Source organism: Lynx canadensis, chromosome C1 (assembly GCF_007474595.2).
Source record: "Lynx canadensis isolate LIC74 chromosome C1, mLynCan4.pri.v2, whole genome shotgun sequence".
Classification (NCBI taxonomy): domain Eukaryota; kingdom Metazoa; phylum Chordata; class Mammalia; order Carnivora; family Felidae; genus Lynx; species Lynx canadensis.
Window position 1 is genome coordinate 128151444 of NC_044310.1, and position 26397 is coordinate 128177840.

The 26397-nt window shown below is 38.8% G+C and overlaps 1 protein-coding gene across 1 annotated transcript in view; it reads left to right on the forward strand.

Annotated features, from left to right (window-relative positions):
* Positions 1-26397, forward strand: part of THSD7B (thrombospondin type 1 domain containing 7B) — a 744220-nt gene that overhangs the window by 345316 nt on the left and 372507 nt on the right. The window contains 3 exon segments of the mRNA XM_030327713.1: positions 7021-7212; positions 9242-9476; positions 17992-18107. Of these exon segments, the coding sequence (XP_030183573.1) occupies positions 7021-7212; positions 9242-9476; positions 17992-18107 (543 nt within the window).

Below are 26397 nucleotides of genomic sequence, written 5' to 3' on the forward strand. Positions count from 1 at the left end.
AACAAACATCTCACCTGCCATGTAGATTAAATTTCAGCTAACTTACAACTTTTTAAAACATGTTTACCTTAGAAATATTGGCTTCTTATTTTTAACTCTTATATTCTTACCTAAAGTATTTTCTTTTTAGCAGTCCTTTTGGGTACCCCATTCATCTTAAGCCTTTGCTCTTGTATTCTCTTTATTTTCTTTTAATAGCTATTAGAATTTGATTGTTTCTTTTTGTTTGTTTGTTTTTACCCTGTGAATATCCTTACATCGTTATTATATTTTTGCTTGTGTTTGTATCATTTATTTAATCATGCATTGTGCTGTTTCTGGTGAGTGTCCCTCCTATCCACTTCCTTTCCAGTCTTGTGTTCTATCTTATCCTTCCATCTTTTAGTTCTGAGCTTTTTTTCATCCGCTTATCTTTTTTATTTTTGAAATAGATTGCCCTATTCTGCCCCACCCTGTGATGCAATTCCCAGATTATCAAGGTGCCCACTCCTTTAGGCTTACTCTTTCTAATACTCAATTTATTGAGTAGTTGACAATGGATTGTGTAGAATCACATCTTTATGTTTTGGCATCAGCTGAAAGTAATGTAATGATGAATGCACATGTGAGATAGGAGCCAGGAAGCAATACAGCATAATAAATAAGAATATCGTTTATAATGTCTAACAGATATGTTTTCCAGTGCCATGTTTTCAGATACTAGCTGTATGACTTTGAGCAAGTTTTTTTAACCTTCCTGTATCTCAGGTGTAAACAATGGTATCTAACTAATGATGTCACTGTGAATATTCAGTAAACCACTACATGTAAAGCGGTAAGTACAGAGTATAATACACTCTATGTTTTCTCAAATGTCAGATGCTGACGTTCTTTTATTACAGTTGTTTTTGTTATTGTGATTATGATAATACCTAACATCAGGTTTCTTTGTCTTCACATATGTGTCAACTAGATAGACAAGTAAGTTTCAAATTGTGGAATTAATAAGCAGAAACATTAATTTATTGCTGGCATTGCATTATTACATGTAGATTCTGCTTAGCCTTTAGCTTTAGTTTTATATTTTATTGCTTTAAAATATAAACACTTCCTTAGTTGATTAAGGTCTCAGTCCAAAAGTGGCCAGGGGCTACTTACCTTTAAGAAGGTAACATTTAAATTTAAAAATGAAATTAAGTGCATATCAATTCCAGTAAATTTGCTATGTATTATCTGTTGACATCTTACTCAGCTGTCGGCAAGCATTTAATCAACATTTATTGGCATTCTTTTCTGAGATTTAAATAGGACATAAAATTTTATGACATGTAGAGTATTTTCAATAACTGTTTCATTATTTTTCATAGATAGTATAATAGTATACAAGAGAAAATATCAATAAAGTACCCAGAGTGAATTATTTGGGGCAGAGCAAGGTAGTTTGAAGTTTGTATAATGACAAAATGCTGGTCTACTTTCCAAATAATACTGTAGATTTGTGAATAGCTGGGTTCTCTTTTTTTTCCATTTTGTTTATAATCTTTTCTCTTTTTGGACATATAGGTCAGAAAACTAAGAATTATAGTTGTTTGCTCTATTGTTACAAAAGATAGATGGTACTTCACAATATTGAATTCTAAGTCCTTAGTGGTCACAAAAAAGAAATGTTACAGGATGTAATATATACCATAGATATAGTTTAAATACTAGTTTGATACAGAAAGCCCAGACTGTGATAGCTTATTAGTGTTAAATTTACATGATTGCTTGACCAGTAGCCATAGAGTCTGCATGAGCTATTTACACTTTAAGTGGCACTTCAATGGGGAAAATAAACATGTTTAAGGAATTGTGAGTATATTCATATGTTCAGGAATCTTCCTTTCATCTAAATACTTTAGCTTTTGGCTGGGAATGGGTGGGCATGAGGACAGTAGTATAAACTACTGTGTCTAAGATCTAGTTATCTGGCCATCTGTGCCACAGTTCCCAGAATCACAAACAAAACTGAGTGATAAATATGACCCCGAAATTTTACCCCTAGGCATGTACTGAAAATAACTGGAAACAGGTACTCAAAAAAGTACAGGTATAAGCACTTTCATAGCAGCAGTATTCACAATAGCTAAAAAATGTCCAGTGATGGATGAATGGATACACAAAGTGTGGTATGTATGTACAATATAATATTATTCATCATAAAATGGAATAAAGTAGTGTATATGGTACAACATGGATGAGTCTGCAAAGCATTATGTTAAGTGAAAAAATCCAGACACAACATATCAGAAATTGTGTGATTCCATTGAAATGGAATACTCAAAATAGATAAATCTGTAGAGAGAAAACATAACTTGGTGGCTGCAGGGTCTGAGGAGAGGGGTAAAGGGGAAAAATGCTTAATGTATAAAAGGTGTTACTCTGGAGTGATGAAAAGGTGTTGAGGCTAAATAGAGGCAGTGGTTGCACAACACTGTGGTTTACTAAGTGACACTGAGGTGTTTACTCTAAAATGGTTAAATTTATATAATGTGAATTTCCCCAAATTAAGTTACTAAAAAAAAATACTGAATGGCCACATTGAAGCAGCATCATATCCCATATTCTCAGAATCACAATTGGTTTAAATAAGTCCACTCCATGAGGAGAGAATGTGGAGTTTGTCATTATTGATCCTGAGGAGGCTGATAAGGGCTGGAAGTAATTTTACAGTCTTCTTGAAAGATGAATTCAATTTCCTTCTTAAATATATTCTATTTTATTATGACATTAGATTATCAGAGCTTGTGAAAATCACTTTTAATAGCCAAGTTTCTGTCCCATGTGCCGCTTTATTTTCCATGCTTGCCTGAGATTTCAGTTGGTCTCATTGATCCATCCGAGAAAATGAAAACAGGAAAGTATAAATGCTCCTCTTCTGAGATGGATTCTCTCTGTACAATGAGGGCAGATAATTATACTGATTTGGATGGGCAGTTGAGGTTATTCAGGCTCAAGTGCTTTATTTTTGACTCTTAAATGGTTTAGATTCACCAACCATATAAATAAAATGATCTGGATAATTATACATAGTTTTTATATTTTATGTGAACCAGACTGTGAAACTGTTGGTAGTTGTTTGTACACATATATGAATGGCAAAGTAAGTGCTTTCAATGGCTATGACATAAATATCTAGATTTTTCATATAAAGAAGGCCATTAGGTTTTTGTGGTGTACATCTTTGCAAACACACTTTAAAGGTTTCTGTATAATGAAAGTCCTTCATGTGCTAGGTACTTTGCTATATATGTCACATAAACGATTCCTAATCCTTAGAATATCCCTGAAAGATAAGTGTCATTATTTCCTTATTACAGATGAAATAGCTGAGGTTCAAAGAAGTTAGGTGATATACTCGAGAGGAGAAGTAGGGCGAGGATTCACATCTAGACACTTAACTGTATGCAGCTGGGCTACCTTGTAACGGGGATCCCATTGCAGCTCACTCACAAACTGCAGACACTGCTTATGATTAGTAGTTTGATTTCCCTAAAGAAAATCTTATTCATTTGCTCACATGTCTGAATTATCCTGTATAGACAAGCTATCAAAATATCGGTAGGAATATTGACATTTAACTGCATGGAGGAAATAGGTATGTCAGTTTAAATGAGAGCTTAGGTGTTCAAAGTATTTGAGCACCTGATGTGAATACTAAGGGTACTGAATGGTGATTTGGAAGGATGTTAAATTTGAGTCATGGTAAACCTGATCAATTGGAAATTTAAGGAAGGTAGAGCGATAACAAAACTTGCGTGTCAGTCTAAGTGATTCAGAATTTGATGTCAAATAACAGTTTCAGCATGGGTTTTGTCTTCTCCTCATGCAGCTTCAGCATTTTCTTCTAAATGTATTGCATTTTCCTACCACCTATTCCTATTTCCTATTTTGTTGATACTTTCATTGCCTGAAGAATCCTCTTTCATTGCCACCAAGTTTCAACCTTTCTTTTTTTCTTTGTTGAAAGCCTTCTGCTATCTGCTAGTCCCCCAGATGACCTTCTCTTCCCTGAGCTGCTATAGTATTTTCTGTTTTAAACACACATTTGCAACTTGGCATTTACTTTTGGACTAAGTTTTCTTTTTATATGTTTATAGCTCATCTCTGTTATGAGTTATGAACTCTAGTGGGGTATATAATAGTATCTTCACCGATTTTTGCCCCATTATATGCCTTGGACATAGCACACGTTCATCAAATAGTACTTGATAATCTTATAACTCTTGAAGGCAGGGCTTTCTAAAAACAATTCATAAACATACTACTTCTAGGAGATATTCTCAAAAATGGATGATTGTTGGCCAAATAAGTCTGTAAAACACTACATACAACTTCCACCCTAAGAAATTTACACTGTGCGTTGGCATTTTCAGCACTCTGAGGAGTTTTTCAGTAGTGAGACCAAGTTTACTATTTTAACTCAGTATTCACAGCTTTCTCCCCACTTTTTTGTAAGAGCCCTACTAATACCTATTATGCTTCAAAAACGTCTTCTGTGAGACACTGCTTTAAAGTGGTTTGTGGGGTACCTGGGTGGCTTAGTTGGTTGAGCATCTGACTCTTGATTTCAGCTCAAGTCAGGATCCCATGGTCATGGGGTTGAGACCCAAACTTAAGATTCTCTCTCTCTTTCTCTCTCTTTCTGTCTCCCCCTCCTTCCACCCCTCTCCCCTGCTTGCTTGCTCATTCTCTCTTTCTCTCTCTCTCTCTCAAAAAAAATAATAAAACTATATTTTTAATTTAAAAAATAGGGGTGCCTGGGTGGCTCAGTCAGTTAAGCATTGGACTCCGGGTTTCTGCTCAAGTCATGATATCACGGTTGGAGATGTGCTGGTGGTACAGAGCCTGCTTGGGATTCTCTCTCTCTCTCTACCTCTGGCCCTCTCCTACTTGCACCTGCATGCGTGCGTGCACTTTCTCTCTCAAAGTACATAAATAAACTTTTAAAAATTTAAGAACTAAAATGCTTTGTATCAAAATTATGTTAATAATATTCACAAATATGGAAATTAACTTTTGATTAGATGTAGGTTGGGCATATTGTATGGCCTCCTTGCTTCTGTACTTGGGAAAAGACTACCCCTCAGCTGTGTCAGGGCACATGCGTGTGTGCATGTGCGTGTGTGTGTGTGTGTGTGTGACAGAGAGAGAGAGAGAGAGAGAGAGAGAGAGAGAGAGAGGAAGGGAGCATCTGTGTGCATGTGTATATGCACGTACTATACAGTGTGGACTCAACCTGAAAAATAGATTGAGACTAAAAACAGAATGATTGGAACTGGTCTTTCAGCTTGATTATCTGCTAGAATCTCTATTACTTCTCATAATATGCTTGAAAAGTTTTATTTGTACCTCAGGGGCAATGAGCCTGGCCTCATTTACAAATATGAATGCAGATATTAACAGTATACTGTCTTCTCCTCCAGGCAGTCTTACTGTCGACTGGTTTTATTTACTTCCTCAGCAAAGGAATATCCATCTCCTTGGAATTAGACACAATGTGCTTAATGGGAAAAGCAGAAGTTTTGGAGTCAGAAAGTTTTAATTTGATTCCCATCTCAGGTCTTTGTGACCCTGAGCAAGTTTTCCTTCCAGAACCATTGATTCCTCATCTGTAAAAGAAGATGGGTTATACCTGCTTCTAAGAGCTTCTTATGAGGACAGTGCCTGACACAAAGGAGATGCCCTATAAACATTAGTCCCCTTTGTAGTTATTCTGTTTGTCAGGCAGTTTATGATAGGAGAATTCCACAGGCATAAAGTCACACAGCCAAAACTTCTCTTTCCTATAGATGCTGTTCCAAATATGTGTTGTTACTCTGAACTATAAATGACATCATTATTCTTCATGTCTTCTGTTTTTATGAAGGGACAGTGAGCAGGGGAAATAGTATGAGTTGAACTATAATCTATAAAGAGAAACACTGGAATTGTAATAGTGAGTAAATAACCTAAAAGATATTTTTTCAATTATTATAATTATTTGAGATACAGAAAAGTAACTTAGAAATGATCCCCTTAGTCTTAACATCTATTCATTGTAAAACAAAACAACGAAAGAAACAACTCTCCACCATTATTTTTATATATAAAATTTTGGGTTTGACTAATTAGATCATTCAAAGGGAGAATAATAAATGTATTAGGAAAAATGTCAGATGGGCCTTCAAATTTGTCTCAACATTATATAATATTTAAAAAAAATTTTTTTTAATGTTTATTTTTGATAGAGAGAGAGACAGAGCATGAGCGGGGGAGAGGCAGAGAGAGAGAAGGAGACGCAGACTCCAGGTTCTGAGCTGTCAGCACAGAGCCCGACGCGGAGCTCAAACCCATGCACCCTGAGATCATGCCCTGAGCCGAAGTTGGACGCTCAACTGACTGAGCCACCCAGGCGCCCCATCAACATTGTATAATAATTTTATCAAAAGTCCATTTCCACCATGGTCTGGGATTATTTACCACGTGTACAAACATAACAAAAGAATAATTTTGTGTTAATCTTGCTTAAAGTTACATTTGTGGAGGTAAAGGCACCCAACAGATAATTAGAATGATATAATTCTTTATAGCATAGAATAGAATGTTCAGCATAAATTGAGGTTTGCAGTCCAACAGACCACTGTAGCACCTGTTTTGCAGAAAAAGATATACTTATTACATATGGTTATCAATAACACGTCAATCATGTCTATCTCTAGCCAGCCGTGGCTAAATTGTTCCTGGAAGAAGCCTACTCTGTCCCTGTGAAGGATGACAAATGAGAGTTTTGCTGTGGTATCTACCTTTCTAAATGCCAAATGATCTCCTGGCAGTTTTTCTTGACATAAATATTATGAATGGCTGAAGAAACCGTCATTTTTCACACTTTATTGGTTTAGACAGAAGGTGAAGTCTTCTCGGCTAAACTGAAGTAGTAGAGGAAGCAATGAACCTAAATGTTCCTTGGACTCTCCTCAATTGTGCATTAATCAGCATCTGTCTCGATCTGGTTGATTACAGGAGAAGATGTATCAGGGAGTCTCTGCCCAGCATCTCCTCCTCCCGAAAGGACGGCTTGCGAAATTCCCTGCCGAATGGATTGTGTGGTGAGTGAGTGGACAGAGTGGTCATCCTGTTCACAGTCTTGTTCAAATAAAAACGCAGATGGGAAACAGACCAGATCAAGGATTATACTGGCGTTGCCTGGAGAAGGTGAGTAATAGTGAAGGGTTCAACGGGGGAGTCAATGGCCAAATTACTGTTTTTATTTTATTTTTTTTCTCGTAAGCACTTGAGAAGGTCATATTGTGGAAGTAGCCACATACAGGTGATAGCTCTATGGCCTGAGTCAAAATTAACTGTCATTTCTATGCATGCTTTTTCTCTTTAACCCTCTAGTTTATCTATACTGAGTTTCTATATTTACATGATTTGTCTTAGCCCAAACCTATGCCTAGGCCATGGCAATCAGATGGTTGTTATTTTTCATTATACTTATTTTGGTGGGGGGGAACCACAAAGTTTGATTGCCACACATCCAGCCTCAGGTAGCTCATACATTGGGACATTGGGGAATATAATTGAAATATGTCTGGTAAAAAAAAAAAAAAAAAAAAAAAAAAAAAAAAAAAAAAAAAAAAGGCTCCAAATTAGGAATCAAGAGACATGGCTCCTTGACCAGGAACTGCCACTGACATCGGCAAGCTATCTGATCCATGCGGTCCAATTTCCTGTTCTGTCATGCTGGCATGTTGTGAGAGGGAAGAAGATGAAGGCTCTGAAATGGCTTTGAAGAAGCTAAAATGTGCTATGGAAATGTAAACGGGTGACATCAGAACAAATTGGAGGAGCAGCTGTTTCTATCATTGATAGCCATGGTCTCTGTCCCCAGACACATACGTTCTTTCTTTCAGGCTCTCCCTTGGCTCGTCTGCCTAGGGCTCAGTAAGAACAGCAGGATGGTGTGGCCACTGGCTGTGAGGAGCTCCTTTTTAAACAAGATTCTGTTCTGTGATCCTGAAAAATGGGGCCAGGGTCAAGATGAATGAAGATTTTCATATTCTTAAATTGCAGTTGCTTCCCCCTCTTGTCTTTTATATTTCTGGAAGGAGAAAAAAGTCAGCAGTATTTAATGGGAAAAAAATAACAAGAATAACAAAACCAAGGTCACAAATCTTTTTGAGCATTTGGCCCACTGAATAAAACATCATAGGGTGGAAGAGTAGGAAAAAAAAAATCAATACTTTAGATTAATGCCAGTTTTTACATGGATATAAAAATGTGAAAGAAAAGACAGTAATGAAATTTGATTGTCTGACTCACCCAAGAGTGTAAGGATGCACATCTGTCTGGTCTCCCTGCCAGTGGATAACACATTGTCAGATATTATTTCAGGGTTTAAGGATAGGCTCTCTTCTGCCAAACTTTAAGAGATACTTCTGGGTTTCTCAAAATTGCAGTAAAATGCACGGCTTGATGGAAGATGGGTGTCTTAAAATGATTCTCTGAGAAAAATAATGCTCTTAGGAAAAAGAGACCATATATAGGTAATGTGTGTGTAAGTGTATAGGTTTGACCTAATACCACTTCAAGGTCATGGGCTACTATATCTAACAGACTAACTTATGTAGGCATCATGTTACTAATATAAAAGTAGATTTCTTTGGAGTTTATCTCAGAGACACAGGACTCAGAGGTGGGAAATAGAATCTCTTTTTGTTGTTGGTGGTGGTTTTTTGTTGTTTTTGTTTTTGATCTAATCAACATGTGCTGCTACCTATTATTTAGGAGGGAAAGTGCAATATATTGTCCTCAGATTGTTACTCACGACAAAAAGACCATGGCCCTGGAATGGGCAGAAGGGTACAGAGGTTCAGGCCTTTGGAATCCTGTGTCAAGAAACCACCTTTCTGGACCATTAAAACAGCAAAAACAAGGGCCCCTGGGCGGGCTCAGTCAGTTAAGCATCTGACTCTTGATTTGGGCTTAGATTGTGATCTCAGGTGAGATTAAGCGCTGGGTGGAGCCCCATTTTGGGCTCTACACGAAGCCTGGAGCCTGTTTGGGAGTCTCTCTTCCCTTCTGCCCCTCTCTGGCTCACATTCTTTCTCTCTAAAAATAAATAAATAAGCATTAAATAAACAGTGAAAACAGCAAAAATAAGAATGACAGTAACAACAGCAGCCCGCTAAGAACAACAGCAAAAACTATTTATCCTTTTTTTATTGTTATTTTTTTGTAGGTGGAAAACCATGTCCCGCTACTCAGGCCCTCCAAGAATATCGTTCATGTAATGACCATTCCTGTATGCAGCTCTACTGGGAGACATCGCCTTGGGGCCCCTGTTCTGAAGACACATTGGTAACTGCCCTTAATGCAACCATTGGCTGGAATGGAGAAGCCACCTGTGGTGTGGGCATTCAGACACGGAGGGTCTTCTGTGTCAAGAGTCATGTGGGACAAGTGATGACCAAAAGGTATCACCAATAGTTTATTGAAAGTGCGTATGGGGGCACCTGGGTGGCTCAGTCAGTTAAGCATCTGACTTCGGCTTGCATCATTATTTCATGGTTCATGGGTTCAAGTCCTGTGGTAGGCTCTGTGCTGATAGTGTGGAGCCTGCATGGCTCCTGCATGGTCACCTCTCTCTCTGGACCTCTCCCATTTACACTATCTTTCTCTCTCAAAATAAATAAATACAGTAAAAATTTTCATTGAAAAACTTAAAAAAAGAAAGTACATATCTCTCAAACAAAGGTAGAAACAGTTATAATATGAATCATTAGTAAAGTTTTAGAAAGTAAATGTGGCCCACCAATATTGTATCTATTTGAGTAATCAAACATTTTCTTGATCTCTCAGTATTTTTGGTTCTTTTTCACTCACATAAAGACGAGTTCAGTATGAAGGTAGGTTCCCCCCTTTGAAAGGATATGGTTGTGTCACACTCCTCTTTAGGTTCTACTGATCTTCTCTGCCATGGGCAATAAATCCACATAGCCATTTTAATGGACTGATTCATGCCTGCAAGTAGGTTATAATCTCATATATGTTAGACTCTGCACATGAAGACATAAATTAAAAAAGAAAACAGGATAATTTAGATATAGGAACTAGGATATAGTTATGAAAAAGAGTCAGGGACAATTGCAAGTGATAGGAAAAAAGAGTAATTAGGCAGAAAACTCCACTGTGGGAGTTTCATCTCTAGACCAAACGAGGAGAAGACCTGACTCTTCCTCATTCCACGTGGGAAGTATCTTGGAAAAGACAATGCAAGGGACCTACACAATGTACAGTGACCAGGTAACTGTTCTGTCCATGGAGATTTCCTAGTAGCCATGTTTGAACTAGTCTCCTTCTTGTGGTAAAAGATCCCACCCCAGGGGCGCCTAGGTGGCTCAGTTGGTGAAGCTTCAAGCTCTTGACCTCAGGGTCATGAGTTCAAGTCTTGCCTTTGACTCCATGCTGGGAATGAAGCCTACTTAAAACAAACAAACGAACAAACAGAACAACCCCACTCCAATCACAGGAATGGTGGGTCACCAGGATGGGAACACCCAAACTTTTGTCTAGTGTCACAAACTAGGCAACTTAAAGTGCTTCCCCAGGAATTCACAGATTGGGAAAATGAAACCCTCTCTTCTTTCTGTTCATGAGGCTCTAAGTATATGAATTGAGAATTGCCACAAGCATGGTCCTGGGGAAAACAGCAGGTGAGGGGAGTGAAAAAGATGCTCAGAAAGAAGCAAAAACTGAAGCAGAGCACATCCTGGCAACATCAAGTCCTGGGCCTATCCTGCTAAGTGTGCCCCTGCCCTTCCTGGCAACACAGGCAGATACACTTACTTGTCCACCTGATTCAATCCAATTTGTGTTGCTGTCTGGGACATCTCAAGCACCTGATTAATTTCACCTTGGGACACCTTGATGATAGGCTCTGAGCCTTATCCACGGTGGTATGGAAACCACAATTGCTATGTAAGGAAAGTCATAGGAACTCAGATAAGGGTAGTGAACTGTGGATGGCACAAGTCATGCAGACTGGCCAGATACTGCTGGTATTGGAGCATCCAATGTGCAGATGACTGTGCAAATGCAAGCAAAGATGATATGACTTGAAGTGAAGCACAGTTCAGAAGACCTAATCTCTCTCCCTTCCCAAAGGTGGCTTCTAAGAGTACTGGAGTTGGATGTTCTTAATTGCTACAAACCCAGACTTTAGCACAATGTTTGGCATATAGCTGGTGTACCATAAATGTCTTTGGAATCGACGAATGAGCTATATTTATATGTGGAAAGTTACAGGGTTTAATGAGGATTGGATATGAATCACAGAAGATTGAGAAAAGCTGATGTCTATCTTTTGTTCAAGAAAAATTATTTGATCCACCATCATACATTTTGGCAAAGGGGACTGCCATAGAAAGTAATGACTAGATATCGCTTCTGGGCCTTTTGGCTAAGATCAAGTGAAAGTAATGACTAGATCATATGCATGACCTTCTACTCTTATTAATTCATAAATGTTATTTCTGCTTCAGACCTGACTTGACATTGCTTGAAATGTTTTTTGGAGTATCAGCTTATGTCAGTTGTGTTTTGCAACTCACCTGGTATGCATAGCACTACACGGACTGATTGAACCAATGGGAGTTATAGCCAAACACAGAAAATAATGCTCACATATCACTAGACTCAGGTGAAAATCTAATTCCTGGGGTTACGGTAAAATCCTAAAAAGCTTATAGAGACATTATGCAGACATGAAAACTCCCTTTATCTTGGGAAGGATTTTAGGCTTGATAATGTTCATTTTTATGATATAAATTTTCAACTGCTTAAAAAAGACTCATGAAATATCAACTTGAATATACAAATAAAATTAAATATGGCTTATAGTTGTAAACCCTACATAAAATGCAGCAAAGTGTTATTCCTTATCATGATGAGAAAATTTAGCATGCCTGATGTCTGATCTTCTCCCTTACATAAAAAATTTTCAGCTCTTGGAGTACCTGGGTGGCTCAGTTGGTTGTCTGACTCTTAATTTTGTCTCAGGTCATGGTCTCATGGTTCATGAGTTCGAGCCTCACATCAGGCTCTGCAGTGACAGTGCAGAGTGTGCTTGGGATTCTCTCTCTTCCTGTCTCTCTGCCCCTCCCCTGCTTGTGTGCTCTGTCCCTCAAAATAAAGTTAAAAAACAAAACAAAATAAAACAAAAACCCTTTTAGCTCTGAACCAGAACAGGGAATTCATATCCACTTGATATGAGCACAGTTTGTTTATTTCTTAGCAAAGGGGCTTTAGAATTGAGACTAACACCAAATAAATTGTCACGTTTAAAAGTCTGTTTTGACATGAAAAATTGGATTACATGTTCAAGTAGCTCCAATTTCCTTTTCTATTCTAGAATTACTTCAAATGGTCGTTGTTGTTTTTTTAAGCCAGAACACATAAATGTTATTATTGCTGTGAATAGCCTCCAGGTTTGCTCAGTTTACCATCACAGAAAAATAAATTGCACCGATGTTTTCCCTAACACACACACACACACACACACACACACACACACACACATACACACACACACACACACACACACACACACAGAGAGAGAGAGAGAGAGAGAGAGAGAGAGAGAGAGAGAGATTGCTAATTACTTTTTACACTGCTAATGAGGCTGGAGACTTAACAACTTAGGTTGAATTCTTACTGTGTATCTCCAAATGACCCTGCTAAATATGAGGAACCTGAGTTGACTTTAATAAAATTAATTAAAAATGTTTAGGTTAAGGAGATTAATTGAGATAAGAGATTAATACCTAGTGTCCAGTGAAGCACATAGTGAGATAATGAAACTATCAGCAGTAGAAAATACTCTTTACTCTGCCCTTTCAAAAAATATATTGTTTTTGTTCTTTTTCAAGTAAAAGATATTGCAGTGGGAAAAGATTCCCTGCCATTTGTGAAATCCTTGGAGTGGGGGTAGGGGAATAGAAACAGAAAAGAAGGAAATATGCTGAGGAAGAGGGGGCCTTTGGGGGTAGAGAGAAAGAAGCATGTCTCCATGGACTGGACGGCTAATATAATGTGTTTTATCTCCAAGCCCACTGCACTGGGAGGCAGAGTTCCTTGCAAGTTCTTGCTTCCCTGGGTTGGTGTCTTGGTTTCTATGCAGTTGTATAGGTGAGAATGTTAGCATTGTATGAGTAATAGAACTGATCATATCAGAAAATGAGAACTAGCCAGGGCACAAGTGAAACAGAAGTAAGAGCTTATTGGGATAGTTCTAGGGTTTTGTTTGGTTTTGTTTCACTATTTATTGTCTTTTTTTTCAGTTGCAGCGTTCAAAAAATAATAAAAAAGATTAAAAACACACAACTCAAAGCCTCCTGAAAGTCCTGATAAGGCACTTGCTGCCTTTAATGTGAAAACACCTGGCATTGTGTGAGATGTAATAATAGAGAGCTCCATTTAAACATTTAATGTTGACAAACCTGGCAGGTTCGCCCCACCTAGCTGAGTGAGACGTACGTTGGTTCCTGGGTTGGAGGATTGATCAAAGAAATGGAGCTTTGTGTCTGCATCTTGATTATGGAGGCATAACTGAAAAATGGCAGATCTTTGTAGCTCAGTTTGATGCATTTCAGCGCAGTGTTTATAAGGAACTGAAAGCTACAGAGCAACAAAGAGATAATAGTTATAGAGCATTCCAGTGCTAGTCCAGGGAAATACATGTGCTGAAATGAAATACATTCATCCTTTTATTGAGACCACTGCCAATCTAGGGTCAGAGTGGTATGCAAAATTAGGAAGTATAAATTATGATAAAAGCCAAGGGGCCATACTTTGTTTACTATGTAAAAAGTGAATCCATATGTTTCCCTGGATTTTAAGGCTTTAATTTTGTTTAAGAAATGGCTGGACAAATTAGACTAATATCCCCAGGGATTTATTTGTCTTCAGGCTCCAATAACATTGAATACTATTGAATCACTCACTTACTGTTACTAAATATTTACACTGAGCTAAGGTATGGCACTTTTAAGATATGATATAAGATGCAATTCCACATTAAGGCGTTAAAAATTAGTTTATGCATCATGCATGCATACATAGACACACAGGCGCACGCGCGCGCGCACACACACACACACATATGCAAGAAAACAGAGTAAGAGAAGTCAAAGCCTTTCTTGGTCAGTGTCAATACAATAATACAGAAAATAAACCTTGTAGTTTTTTTTTTTTTTCAGAAATGGAGGGCACATATGTTGCTAATGGTCAGAGTATTTTTGAAGACTAAGAAGAAATTGATGCAAATTAGAAATTTGATGATTCTTGAAGGGGTAGACACTATCTAAGGAGAAAGGAAGAGGAAGCTGAACCCCTGCAGAAAGAGGTTGCAAAAGAAATGAACAAAAACACAGTTTTCACTGACAAGAGAATGTTTGGCTCCTATCAGACCACAAATCACATTCTAGGAAAGCTCTCAGTTCGTGGCCTCTATAAAAGGAATGTAACCTGAGCTTGATCTTTGCTATTGAGGAGATGATACCGTTTCTCTCTTACGGACTTAAGGGAAGAACACACAGAGAGAAAGAGGCTGTATTATGGAAACTTGACATTATGCCCAGTGAGTATTTATTGTGCATGATGCCAATAAAGGGTAAATAAAATAGACAACTTCAGTTCCCTAAAAGAGATTAACACCTGCTCCTAATTGAAATGAGCAAAATCCCTGCAGGATCAGCCTCCTTCTCGAGAAAGCCTGAAGCTAGTGCCACAAATATTTCTAAGCTTATTTTACCAATGCAGGAGTGAGTGTGAGGTGGCTGGTTTTAGTGGGACTCCTGCCGCTCCACTGAGCACACAAGAAGTCGGCGTTGCCCGAGTCATACTTTCATTTCCAGCCATATACCACAGGAGCTGTTGGAGAGGAGTTAGAATAAACAGCAGCTCAATTTAATTTTAGTAGACCTTAGAGTATGAATAAAGGACTTGGGAATGATTTTAGTGTTTTTTGCTATCTCCAGTAAAGTATGACATAAATTTTCCTTACCCGAGTAGCTTGTTTAAGTAACACTATATTCTCATAAAGACACTTTTCTTTCTCTCATTTTTTTTACTGAATTGATCTCTTTGATAGGCAGTGTTTCTGTGTATATTAAGTATAATTAATAATAATATAAGCCACTAGAATCACTTTGATGGCTCAGTCAGTTAAGTAACTGACTCGATTTCAGCTCAGGTCATGATCCCAGGTTGGTGGGATGGAGCCCCCGTGGGGCTCCATGCTGAGCATAGAGCCTGCTTGGTATTCTCTCTCTCTCTCTCTCTCTCTCTCTCTCTCTCTCTCTCTCTCTCTCTCTCTTCTCCTGCCCTTCCCTCACACTCCCTAAAATAAATAAATACTAATGATAATAATGAAAATAATAATAATGCCACTAATAATTTACTGAGCCATTCTTTTTCTGTGAGTATATGCATTTTCTCTTTTAACTTATTTTTGTCCGTTTTATATACTCCCCAGAAGAAATGAAATGATACAGAGAGATGATGATGGCAAGCAACCGGTCCCGTCCATCTCATGCTCCATTTAGTATCCCACATCTCAAACACAACCACAACAACTTTTTAACAGTTGTTTTGTGTTTTTTCTCTGTCTATTTTGACTGGGTGAGCCTCCACATGGTTCACAAATCATAACAACATGCAAAGATATATATAACAAAGAGAATCCTCACGCTCACGCCCCTGCTCCCATCCACTTCCCCCACCTCCTGTCCTGCCACTGGCAGCCATTGTATTAGTTTCTTATCTCCGTCCATTATGTCAATGCAAACAAGCACAAGTATATATTTGTAGTCCTCCTCCCTTTCTGATGTTTACCTCCTGACTCTAAATACTATATTTTCCACATATCATTCATAAATATCTTCACTTGTCAATGTAAAATGCCCATTCCTCGATTCCCTCTTGTGAAAGCAACGAACCTGAACCCATTTACACTAACTCCTGTCTCGACTCCCAGATGGTGGGTGTTCTGTTGGCACATTAGCACTTTGAATTAATCTTTTTAGAGCTTTGTTTCTGTTTTCATTTATATTTAGACTGGCACTCTGCCCACCTGCGTTGTCAGATGAGGACATCCAAGCCCCCGCTCTTTCTCTATCCCCTTCCATCTCCCCTTCTTTGTCTACTTTGTCTTTACCTTATGGTGGCAAAAGTGATATCATGTGCATTCTGTTCCATGGTCAAGTTCAGTCCTCCATGTTTGGCTTATATATTGTTTCTATTCTAAAGTTTTAAAACTAAGAAATTGTTTTTATTTTGTTAATTATCTAAATTGATGAGGTCTGATGTCATCCAGATTCTTCTCCATTCTTGGGTGACCAATTATTCTTCCTCTTCTCCCATAACCATTATTATCTGTTCTCTTACTTCTATGAAGTATTTGAAAACTGGACAACCTTTGTGTTTGCACATTGGTTGTTTTATGTACAAATGGTGGACTTTTCACCTAAATTGTCATCTTTTCGTCAGCTCTGTGTTTCTTTTTAATTCATTATTTTCTTGTTAATTTTGTCTCCTCTAATTTCTGTTCTCTCCTTCTATAAGGTCAATTGATTGTCTGAACTTGCTACACTGGTGTTTTGTTCTACCATAATTTTTCTCAAATGGCCTGTCCCCATGTAGCTTTGGGTCCATTACTGATTATTTCGGTGCCTCAATTTATCATTTGAAAATGAAGGTTATAATGCCTCTCACTGTTGTTATTAGGAAACTCAGCACTGGCTATCTCATGCTATTAAGCTTTACGCACACTGCATTTATGTGCTTTATTTTTTTTTTTTTTAATTTTTTTTTTTTCAACGTTTATTTATTTTTGGGACAGAGAGAGACAGAGTATGAACGGGGGAGGGGCAGAGAGAGAGGGAGACACAGAATCGGAAACAGGCTCCAGGCTCTGAGCCATCGCCCAGAGCCTGACGCGGGGCTCGAACTCACGGACCGCGAGATCGTGACCTGGCTGAAGTCGGACGCTTAACCGACTGCGCCACCCAGGCGCCCCAATGTGCTTTATGAGGAACTTATGAGAAACAGAATTTAAAATGCAAAAAATGTTGCTAAGTTCTTTCCTGTTTTTCTTCTCAGCATATCACTATTTTAGAAGATAATAAATGTGGTTTTTAGCCCTCTGTATTCACAAAACAAGTAAGCAGGCCAGAAAACAAAAACTTGATTGCCATCTTCTGAGACTTTAGTTCTTCTAAATGACTTTGAATTAGTTGACTGTAACATTTTCGTCCCAAGTATGAGCATTCATTCTCAGCAAAATGATGGAATTGAAGTGTTCTCTTGTTAATGCTAGTTAGTTTATTTGGCCTTTGCCTTCTGTCACATTTTGTTTACTCCATCTCATCACTCCACATGTTCAAAAGAGATACCTACCTACTGTTTAAATATTCTAAAATTCTTTTTATTTTCAAAATGTAAAGCAAATGTAAGTGGTTTTCAATGACTTTTGTTTCCCACTGTGTTCATATATTGCCCTGTATTTTCCTGTTCCTTTTGTAGAATATCACAGATTTGATATATTACCCTGAATAAAATGCTTTCCAAAAAAATTTATCAGATGTGTTCATTCTGAAAAGAAATCAAGTGTCACTTGAGTTGATGCTGATGGTGAGACACTTTCTTGGCATTTGTCTTTCATTGGTTTCTGGTATTGCTGTTTTCTTGGACTAGTGAAAAAGTGTTTTGGTCTCCAGGTCAAGAGAGCTGAAGTCTGCTTTGGCTCTGCCTCTGGCTGGGAGACCTTGGGAAAATAGCCTCAACTCCTTGTCTCTCTCTTCCTTGTCTATAAAAATAAAAACAGAACCTCAGTGTTTTCTGTTCTGAAATCCTATAGTTCTATTGTTTAGCATAGAACTAAACAACTTACTCTTTCCAGGAGGCACTGATGTTGTCTCTTCACATTGACAGATGTCCAGATTCCACTCGGCCAGAAACAGTGCGTCCTTGTCTTCTCCCGTGCAAAAAAGACTGTACTGTGACAGCTTTCAGTGAGTGGACGCCCTGCCCAAGGTCATGCCAACCAGGTCGGTGCATTCTGTTTCTTAGTGCTTTCCTTCCCGACCACCTGAATTGTCTTCCCCACTGCTAAATAAATGAGAGATTGTAGAATGGGAGCATCTTTCTTTTCCATTTGCATGTCCCCCTGTGAAACAAGGTTGGTAAAATTTATAAATGAAGTCTTGGATTTCCAGATCCACCAGAACGTGGCAGGGCAAACCTATTCAGTTACTGTGTGCCAAAAATTTCACTGTAGCGCTTTGCAGAAATGCTTATCCTCTCTTAACCTTGTTGTGGTGTTTTGAACAGCCATTCAAATATCATTCCTTATAAAGCCTCAACACCATGGCAGTTTCTTTGTGGCTCTTGTGTGCTGGGGTCTGACTGTAGGCATCTTTATTAGACTATAGGGCCTTAAGCACTGTGCTTACATCACTGATAAATGTAAGTCTGTGGAAGAACAAGAGCAGATACATGAAAAGTTTTGAATAGGTACAAAAATTGGCAATATAAGATTTGTGTTTCTTTACTATAAATATTGATACTTTCATACACTTGCGTGTATTTGGATGGCAGTGATCCAGGATACTTAATACCAAAATCCTAAAAAAACACACAGGAGCTCTTTGGTAGAATGACCCTCTGTCATGGAACAGGTCTTTACTCCCAGAACATTGCATTCCCCTGATGAGCTAGTCCATGTGTCGATACCAGTACTTCTAGTCCAAAAACTCCATTTCTACAGAAGACATAGAATTAATAATTTGGTTCTTATACCCATAGTCTTATACCCTAGCCTTGGTCCTCTGGATCTTACCATTGCCCCAGTAAGAAAAGGCAAATCCAAGAAAAGGAAGGATGCATAGAATCGTAACCCTGGTGCCCAGAGTAAATTGGGTTTCACGCACATATCTTAGCCTTCTCTCGATAGTCGTGTCTTCTCAAACAAGACAATGCTATATTAGCCTTCTGGAAGAAGGGACAAGGAAGTACTGTATGCAGTTCTGGAAGGGGAGAACCTGACACAAAAGTTGAGAGCATTCATACCTTTCCTTGGGAAATTCCATCCCTGAACATCCCTGGAATTGTTCTTTGACTCGCAAATGTTCTTTGACTCGCAAGTCGTCATGGGAGTGATGTGAAAGAATGACCAACACAGACATAGGTCTGCCAGATACTTCAAACCCACTCTTAGTGACTGGCAAAGGGATAGTGACAGCTAATGAAGATTACTATTATCAGTGTCTTATAGCGCAGCAGTGGGGAACCTGCATAAGGTTTTCATAACTGTGCCATTTCATCTTCTTAATGATATTTTGTCATGAAATTGATATAGTTGTATCCAGTGACCTTTCTTATGGGTAGAATTACAAATAAATATTTTGAATATGAAAGAGCTTTGAGAAATACAGTGGAATAATTTTATGATCTTTTAAGGGATGGAAACAACAGGTTCTTCCAGGAACTTTTGCAAACTAATTCTCCTGAATGGGGATACAAAGTAAGGGAATTGAATGAACAGGGTTTGTAGAGAAACCAGGAGAATGCCATTTCCAGACAGAGTGGGACAGAAAAGCTATGATCTCTCTGAACCATTTGAAAGGCAGCATCCAGGAGGCTGACTTTTGGCACTTTAATGGTAATGTACTTGAAAAAATGTCCAAAGGAAAAAAAAAAAAAGAGAGAAAGGTATTGGAAAAATGCAAGAAAATAAAATAATATATGATGAAGGAGTTTTATTGAGATTCAGCTGTTTCTTTTAGTTTCTTCCTCATGAGAGATTAGCATAATTCCTCTGTTAAGTGATTATAGGAAAGGAAAGACTGAATTAAAAAGAAGACCCCACTGGCAGCCAGATATTGGTGTTGGAGCTGTCAAGGTCCCCTGACAGGGAGGGAGACATATTCGTTTTGTTGAGCCAGTGCACTCTAGTGGCCAGAGAATATTTCAGAGACTGCTCTTGCATGTATTCTGCAATCAAGAAGATTCTCTGCTGCCTGAGAATCTTCTAGCACTGGCTAAGGATGGAGGCATCATAGAGCATGTGAAATAATTGCTCTTCCAGCAATTTTAAATTTACTTCAATTTCCGGAAATTCAATTAGTTATTTAAATGGTTGGCATTGTAATGAAAATAGTTCTAAGCCTCTGTGGTCCTTTTTCTGCCTCCACTTTTTCAAGCCTAGATAATTCTTTTCACAGCCTGGCAGTCAGGGGACCTAGAGGAGCAAAGATTCAATTTTCAGATTTATTCCAACTTTCCACTCCAATCCTGTTTACCCTCATGTTTAGTTTATACCTTGGGACCAATATATTATTAAATAACCATGGCTTAATTAGGAGGGACTATGTGAGGGAGGATAATATTAAAGGGAATTGTACCTCTAAACCTGCGGTTCTCAGACTTTATTGTCTCTGAATCACCTGGAAGCATTCCAAAATGCCTATTTTCAGCTCCAGAGCTAGAAATTCTGATTCATTAACTACGGGACAGTTCTCAAAAATGTGAGTTGTAAGAAGCTGCTCCTAAATGGTAATGACTCTACTTCTGATGATAAAAAACAAACAAACAAACAAACAAAAACAATAGATCCATAAACAATCACCGCTTGAACTCCTGACATAATGGCCTATGTTCAGCTTCTTAAATGCATCGTGCTCTTCCCAGCTAAACAGTTGTAGAGTGCGATGGCTAAGAACACCGATGCGGGAGCCAGATAGGCAAGACTGAGTTTCAAAGTTTGCTCTGTGATGGGAACACATTGCTTCATCTCTCTGTGCTTCAGTTTCCTCCATTGAAAAACAGGGTTAATAGTCACGCCTACATATGTGGAAATCACCTAGAGCATGATTGGGTCATGCTTCAGGATTGCCTGAAGTGTCCAACATTATTTGCTTAATGATGGCAACAGTTTTCTTATTGTTGCATGGAGTAAGCATTGGGCAAGCATTTCCTTAGTTGCCCTGAGCCTTTGCGCCTGTTATGTGTGAAGCCGACACTGTATTCAGATGCCCCTCCTGTTTTGACCCTGTGCATCCACAGGGACCTGCATTAGCAGCTTTCCCCCAGGAATGCTATTCTCATGTCCTAGATCTCCCAAATGTGTTAGGCTGTCCCCAGTTCACATCATTAAGTAGATCATCCCATGGCATCCTGCACATCCCCCTTTATGACACCCTTATCTTTCCATGTCAATATTGACCTTGCTAGAAGTCCATGAATGCCAGGACCATTTCTGTCATCTTCACTGATGGATCGTCTAAACCCAACACAGTATGGGGCATAGTTGTCAGTCAATAACTATTTTTTTGAATGGACAAATGTCCTGTAAAGAGAGAGAATGATGTGACTTTGAATCCAGGCAGGATATTCTCTGTCCTTGAGAGTGTCCTTCAAAATATACTTTGGATAATGGTGCTCTTGAATAATACTTCTCAAACTTAAATGCTCATACATATCCCCTGAGAATCTTAGTAAATACAGATTCTAATTGAGTAGACCTAGATGGAGTCTAGAATTGTACCTTAATGTAAGCTTCCAGGTAATAACTATATTTTGGTTCCAAAGCTCCAGGTCAGGGTGGGGTTCATTAGAAATTTTTGAGCAAGACAGTGACATGGTCAAAGTTGTAAAGTGAAAAGCATAGCCTAGGAACAGATCAGCAGGTGGGGACACAGGTGAGGTACTGTGTAGGGTGGAGGGAGGAGAAGTGGTTTAATCTAAACTGAGAAGTCTGGAGAAACATGGGCCAGAGCAAGTGGTGACCTTGGCTAATGAAGAAAGAGGAGCTTTTCTTTTGCAGGTGTGATTTCATATTGGGTCATCAAAGTTAAGAATAGTTTATATTCGTGGTCTCCAAATTTGGCTACACAGCGGAATCACCTAGAGATCTCTAGAATACACTTTTATTTACGTTTGGGTTCTACTTTAAGACATTATGACTTAATAGCTTTCCATATGATCAGGGAATCACTGGGTGATATGAACTTCAAACCAAATCTATTTGAAACCTCTCAGAGAGCCAAGGTGGATTCAGGGGCCTGAGTGTACCAGGAGTAATTTGCGCCTTAGCAATGGCTGAATTGTGTCAGCTTTTATTTGGTCTTGCCTGGGTTCATGAGCTAAATCCTTATGACTTCAAAGTATTCTCAAGCCATGAACGATCTCTAGCTAGTAGTCAGCCACTACTCCAGCCTTCATACTTCTCCTCACCTGAGTCTCTCCTAAAATTATTAATGATTGTCACACATTCTTCTAAGCAAATCAGATATTTTTCAAGCTGTGGCACTGTTGTGGCCTTTCTGATTTTTAAGCCCCAGTAATAAATTAGCCAAATGATCAAGAATCATCCTTTGGTACTTTCTTGCTGTTTTCTTTAATTCTTCCTTCAGTCTATAATACAAACGACTGCCTGAAGTATCCAACGTTATTTGCTTAATGATGGCAACAGGTTTCTTATTGTAGAGGTTCTCAGCCCTGCGGAATTTTTTTTCCCCCAATGCACTGATGTCCGAGATTCATCCTAGCCCATGTTAGTCAGAATCTCTTCATGCTGAAGGGACATTGGCAATATTAAAACTCTCCTAAAGTGACTCTTAATTAGTGGGCAGGGATGAGAAACATTTAGTGCTTTATACTTTGCAACATGCCTTCACGTACATTTTAACCTGTTTTAGGAGATCATTGATAATTGTTTGTCTGGGTGTTGTTGGGAATTAATCTTGGTCACTGCTCTTATAACCATCACACTTCATGCTTTTCCTTTAAAGTCAGAAATCAATACTGATTTTCCAGGATTTCTCTTAGGTTATCTTTAAATGGGTGCATTTTATATTTTAAACATTGAATTATATGAAATTTCAGATGTGTACATAAATTAATACAATGTTAATGCAAAATATTAATGATCAATAGAATGTGCGCTTGTGTTAGCATCACCAGGTGAAAACAATCACCAAATTATGGCCACTCTCATTTTCCCCATGCTACCATTGTACCCCTTTCCACCACCCCACCCATGGATTATTTTGGAATAATTCCCAAATGTGTACACCGCTTCCATAGAAGGGAAATACATAGGAGGTAAAGCTGTTAGACTGGAAGATAACATGTATAAATAGCTCTTATTATAAATTCCTAGAAACCATGGAGCTAATGATTAATTATTTTTCAGTATCAATAATTAAAGCCTGAGGGAGCTCCTTTAACTTTCATCTCTAAGGGGCAAGCTGGAGAGCAGTGTTGTGGAAACAGGAAGGCCAAAGGCAAACCACTGCCGGGAATTGGTAGGAAACTTCATCTGGTGGTAGCCTTTGTTCCTGTTCAAACCCCTGGAGATAGGTCTTGAGGTTTTTTAGATTCAAAGGCAGTAATTCTTTTTAAATACCAAGGTAGTGTAGTGTAGCAATTAAGTGCATGGACTCTCAAATCCCATCTTTGCCATATACGTCACTTTAGACTCCCTTTAAACTTGCTGTGTTTTAATTTCCTCCTTTACAAAATGAGAGAATATCTGCAGCTACTTCCTAGAGTGGTTATAGGGATTAACTGAGAACAGGACACATTAAAGAATGTCAAGTACATGGAAATGTATTATTATTATTGTTGTTATTAGTATTATTAATATCTAAGTCCCTTAGGAACAGGGAACTTGTCTTTTATTATGTTGGTGTCCTGCAACATCTAGACATCCTGTGTGAGTATGATGGTGCTTGTTTCATGTCTGTGCTTTTCTTGGACAGGTTATAAAATCTAGAGGGCAGTTGTCTTCCGATTTTATTAATGAACTTGCAGTGCTTAACACCAGATCTGGCATAGGAAGGACATTCGGTAATTGTTGTTGAAGGAATGAATAAATGAATTCTGCATCTTTCCCACAACTAGTTAAAATTCCTAAAGATTTTGCTTCCATTAATATGAAGCCATAGCATTAACAGATCCACGCCAATTATGGGAAAAGATATTGGTCAGTTAGAATGTCGGATAAGTAAAAAAAATCACCTGTTCTGGAATCCAGAATTTCTCCCACTCGGATGCACATGAACACCACCCTCTCCCTTCACATACACCTTTCCAGCACGCATCGTTCCATTTCTCCCTACAGGAGAAATACTTTTGTCTACCTGAGAAGTGGTGGATGGATTACTAATTTACTCCCAAATAATGAGGAGGCTTTGGCCACTAGTCCCCAAAATGGTGTTGAAGGCATCATGATGCTCTACTGACTTTCTTTAAGAAAGTGACTTAACCTAAATTTCAGTTACCACCTATGTAAATGTTTCATGTTGTCTATTTCCAAGTGTTTTTGAAATACTAAAATGAAATAAGGAGTGTATCTCACATACATGTCCCAAGCTCCAGCCTCAAAATGCAGAGCATAGGTTCTTTTGTTTTTTACAGGCTCCGCTGGGGGGTGACTTTCCCCCTTTGGTCTATAATTTAAAGCCTATAGATGTAGATGTAGATCAATGTAGACCAATACAGATCACTACAGTGACCTTGTACGCAATAAATATTCCTGAAAATGTAGTAGGAGGAGTGACAAACATTTGGGCTTGTGGAGATTACAGTTCTCAATCATTCATATTCCTGCCAAACTGAGTTCTGCTGGTAAAAGTCATAAAAGACACTTTCTCTCAATTCATGGGGGAAAAATAATGGATAAAATTCTCTTAAGGATTTGGAATTTTTTGCTCTCGTGTTTGTTTTTGTTTGGTTTTGTTTTGCTTTTCCTTAAAATTTGGCACCTTCTGCCTGATTCTATAAAACCCAGTATGAAGTGGATTTGACTTCGCAAAAAAAAAAAATCAGGTTTGGCTACCACATAAATTAAGAACATTCCGGGGTGCCTGGGTGGCTCAGTTGGTTAAGCATCCAACTCTTGATTTCGGTTCAAGTCACGGTCTTGTGGTTTGTGAGTTTGAGCCCCATTTCGGGCTCTTGACAGTGCAGGGCCTGCTTGGATTCTCCCTCTCTGCCTCTCTCTGCCCCTCCCCCGCTCATGTTTTTTTTCTCTCTCTCTCTCTCTCTCAAAAATAAACATTAAAATAAGAAAAAAAAAGGGGGGGGGGAAATATTTCATCAGAGCCCCTTGACCATTTCCTAACATGGAGGAACACCACTGTGCCATAGACAACCTGCTGCTCAGAGGTTGGCACGCAGCTGGCACTACCCACCCCTCACCTTGAGAGGAAATATTAGGAAAGTGTTCTTAGTCCACACTCTTCCTCCTATCCCCAACTTCAAGCTCTTCCGCACCAGAGTTGATGTACAGCTACCGGGACCTGGAGTTCACACAATCACCAGCTGGGATTTTCCTTCACTTGCTACAGTGGCCACAGGAGGTAGGTGTAATCATACATGACTATAGAGGTAAGGAACCCCAGCTCAGAAATATGGAGTAATGGGTCCACGGTTACCCAATGTGCATGGCCGAGGCAGAGCCAGAGTGGAATCCAGATTTCTCAGACTCCAGCGCCTGCCTGTTTTATCTCAGAACAAGTTATTTCTCATATCAATAGGCACACTCATTTTGCTTATTTATTAGCAATTCAAGAATTTGCAGCCTGGGACTCTCAAACCTGTGACACAGGCTTGGCACATTACAGAACTATCACACATTGCTTTCACATATGCTGTTTCCTTGACAGTTTGGTGAAAAAGGAACAGCTGTTCCATTAGTCCTGCTCCAGAGAGGAGGCAACAGAATTGTCAAGGGAAGCACTCCTGGTCACCTGATCCAAACGGAGCAAAGAGCAGGTGAAGATACCCAATTTACATGAAACTTGCTACATTGCCTTGCCTGGTGAGCCCATACAGTAGTAGGCAAAAAAAGCTAGACAAGGTCTGGCTCTTATCACTAAAAGGCCAAAACATCCACATGCTTTTGCTTCATCTCACTGCCTCTTCCTGTCAAATTAATAAAAATTATAATTTATTGCTATCCATCATCCTGTTTAATTTTTATCTCAACCCTATATGGAAAGAACTGTTATTTTTCCATTTTACATATGAGAAAATAGAGGCCCAGGGATAGGACCCAAGATTGCAAAGCTAATAGAGGGCAAAACCACATGGAAGCCTAGGCTCTTACTCACTCATTCAGCAATAAACATGTGCTGAATAATCAGCGTGTTGCAGCCCTTGTGCTAGGTAGGTACTGCATGCATATATGTAGAGTGGTGAGTGAAACAGACACAGATCCATCTATTTCCATTGTGGAGGGTACAGTCTACTGGAGGAAGATGGAGCCATTGAACCCACAATTATCTAAATACGAATTGTAGTATGTGCTGGGCAGATGAGACTGTTGTGAGA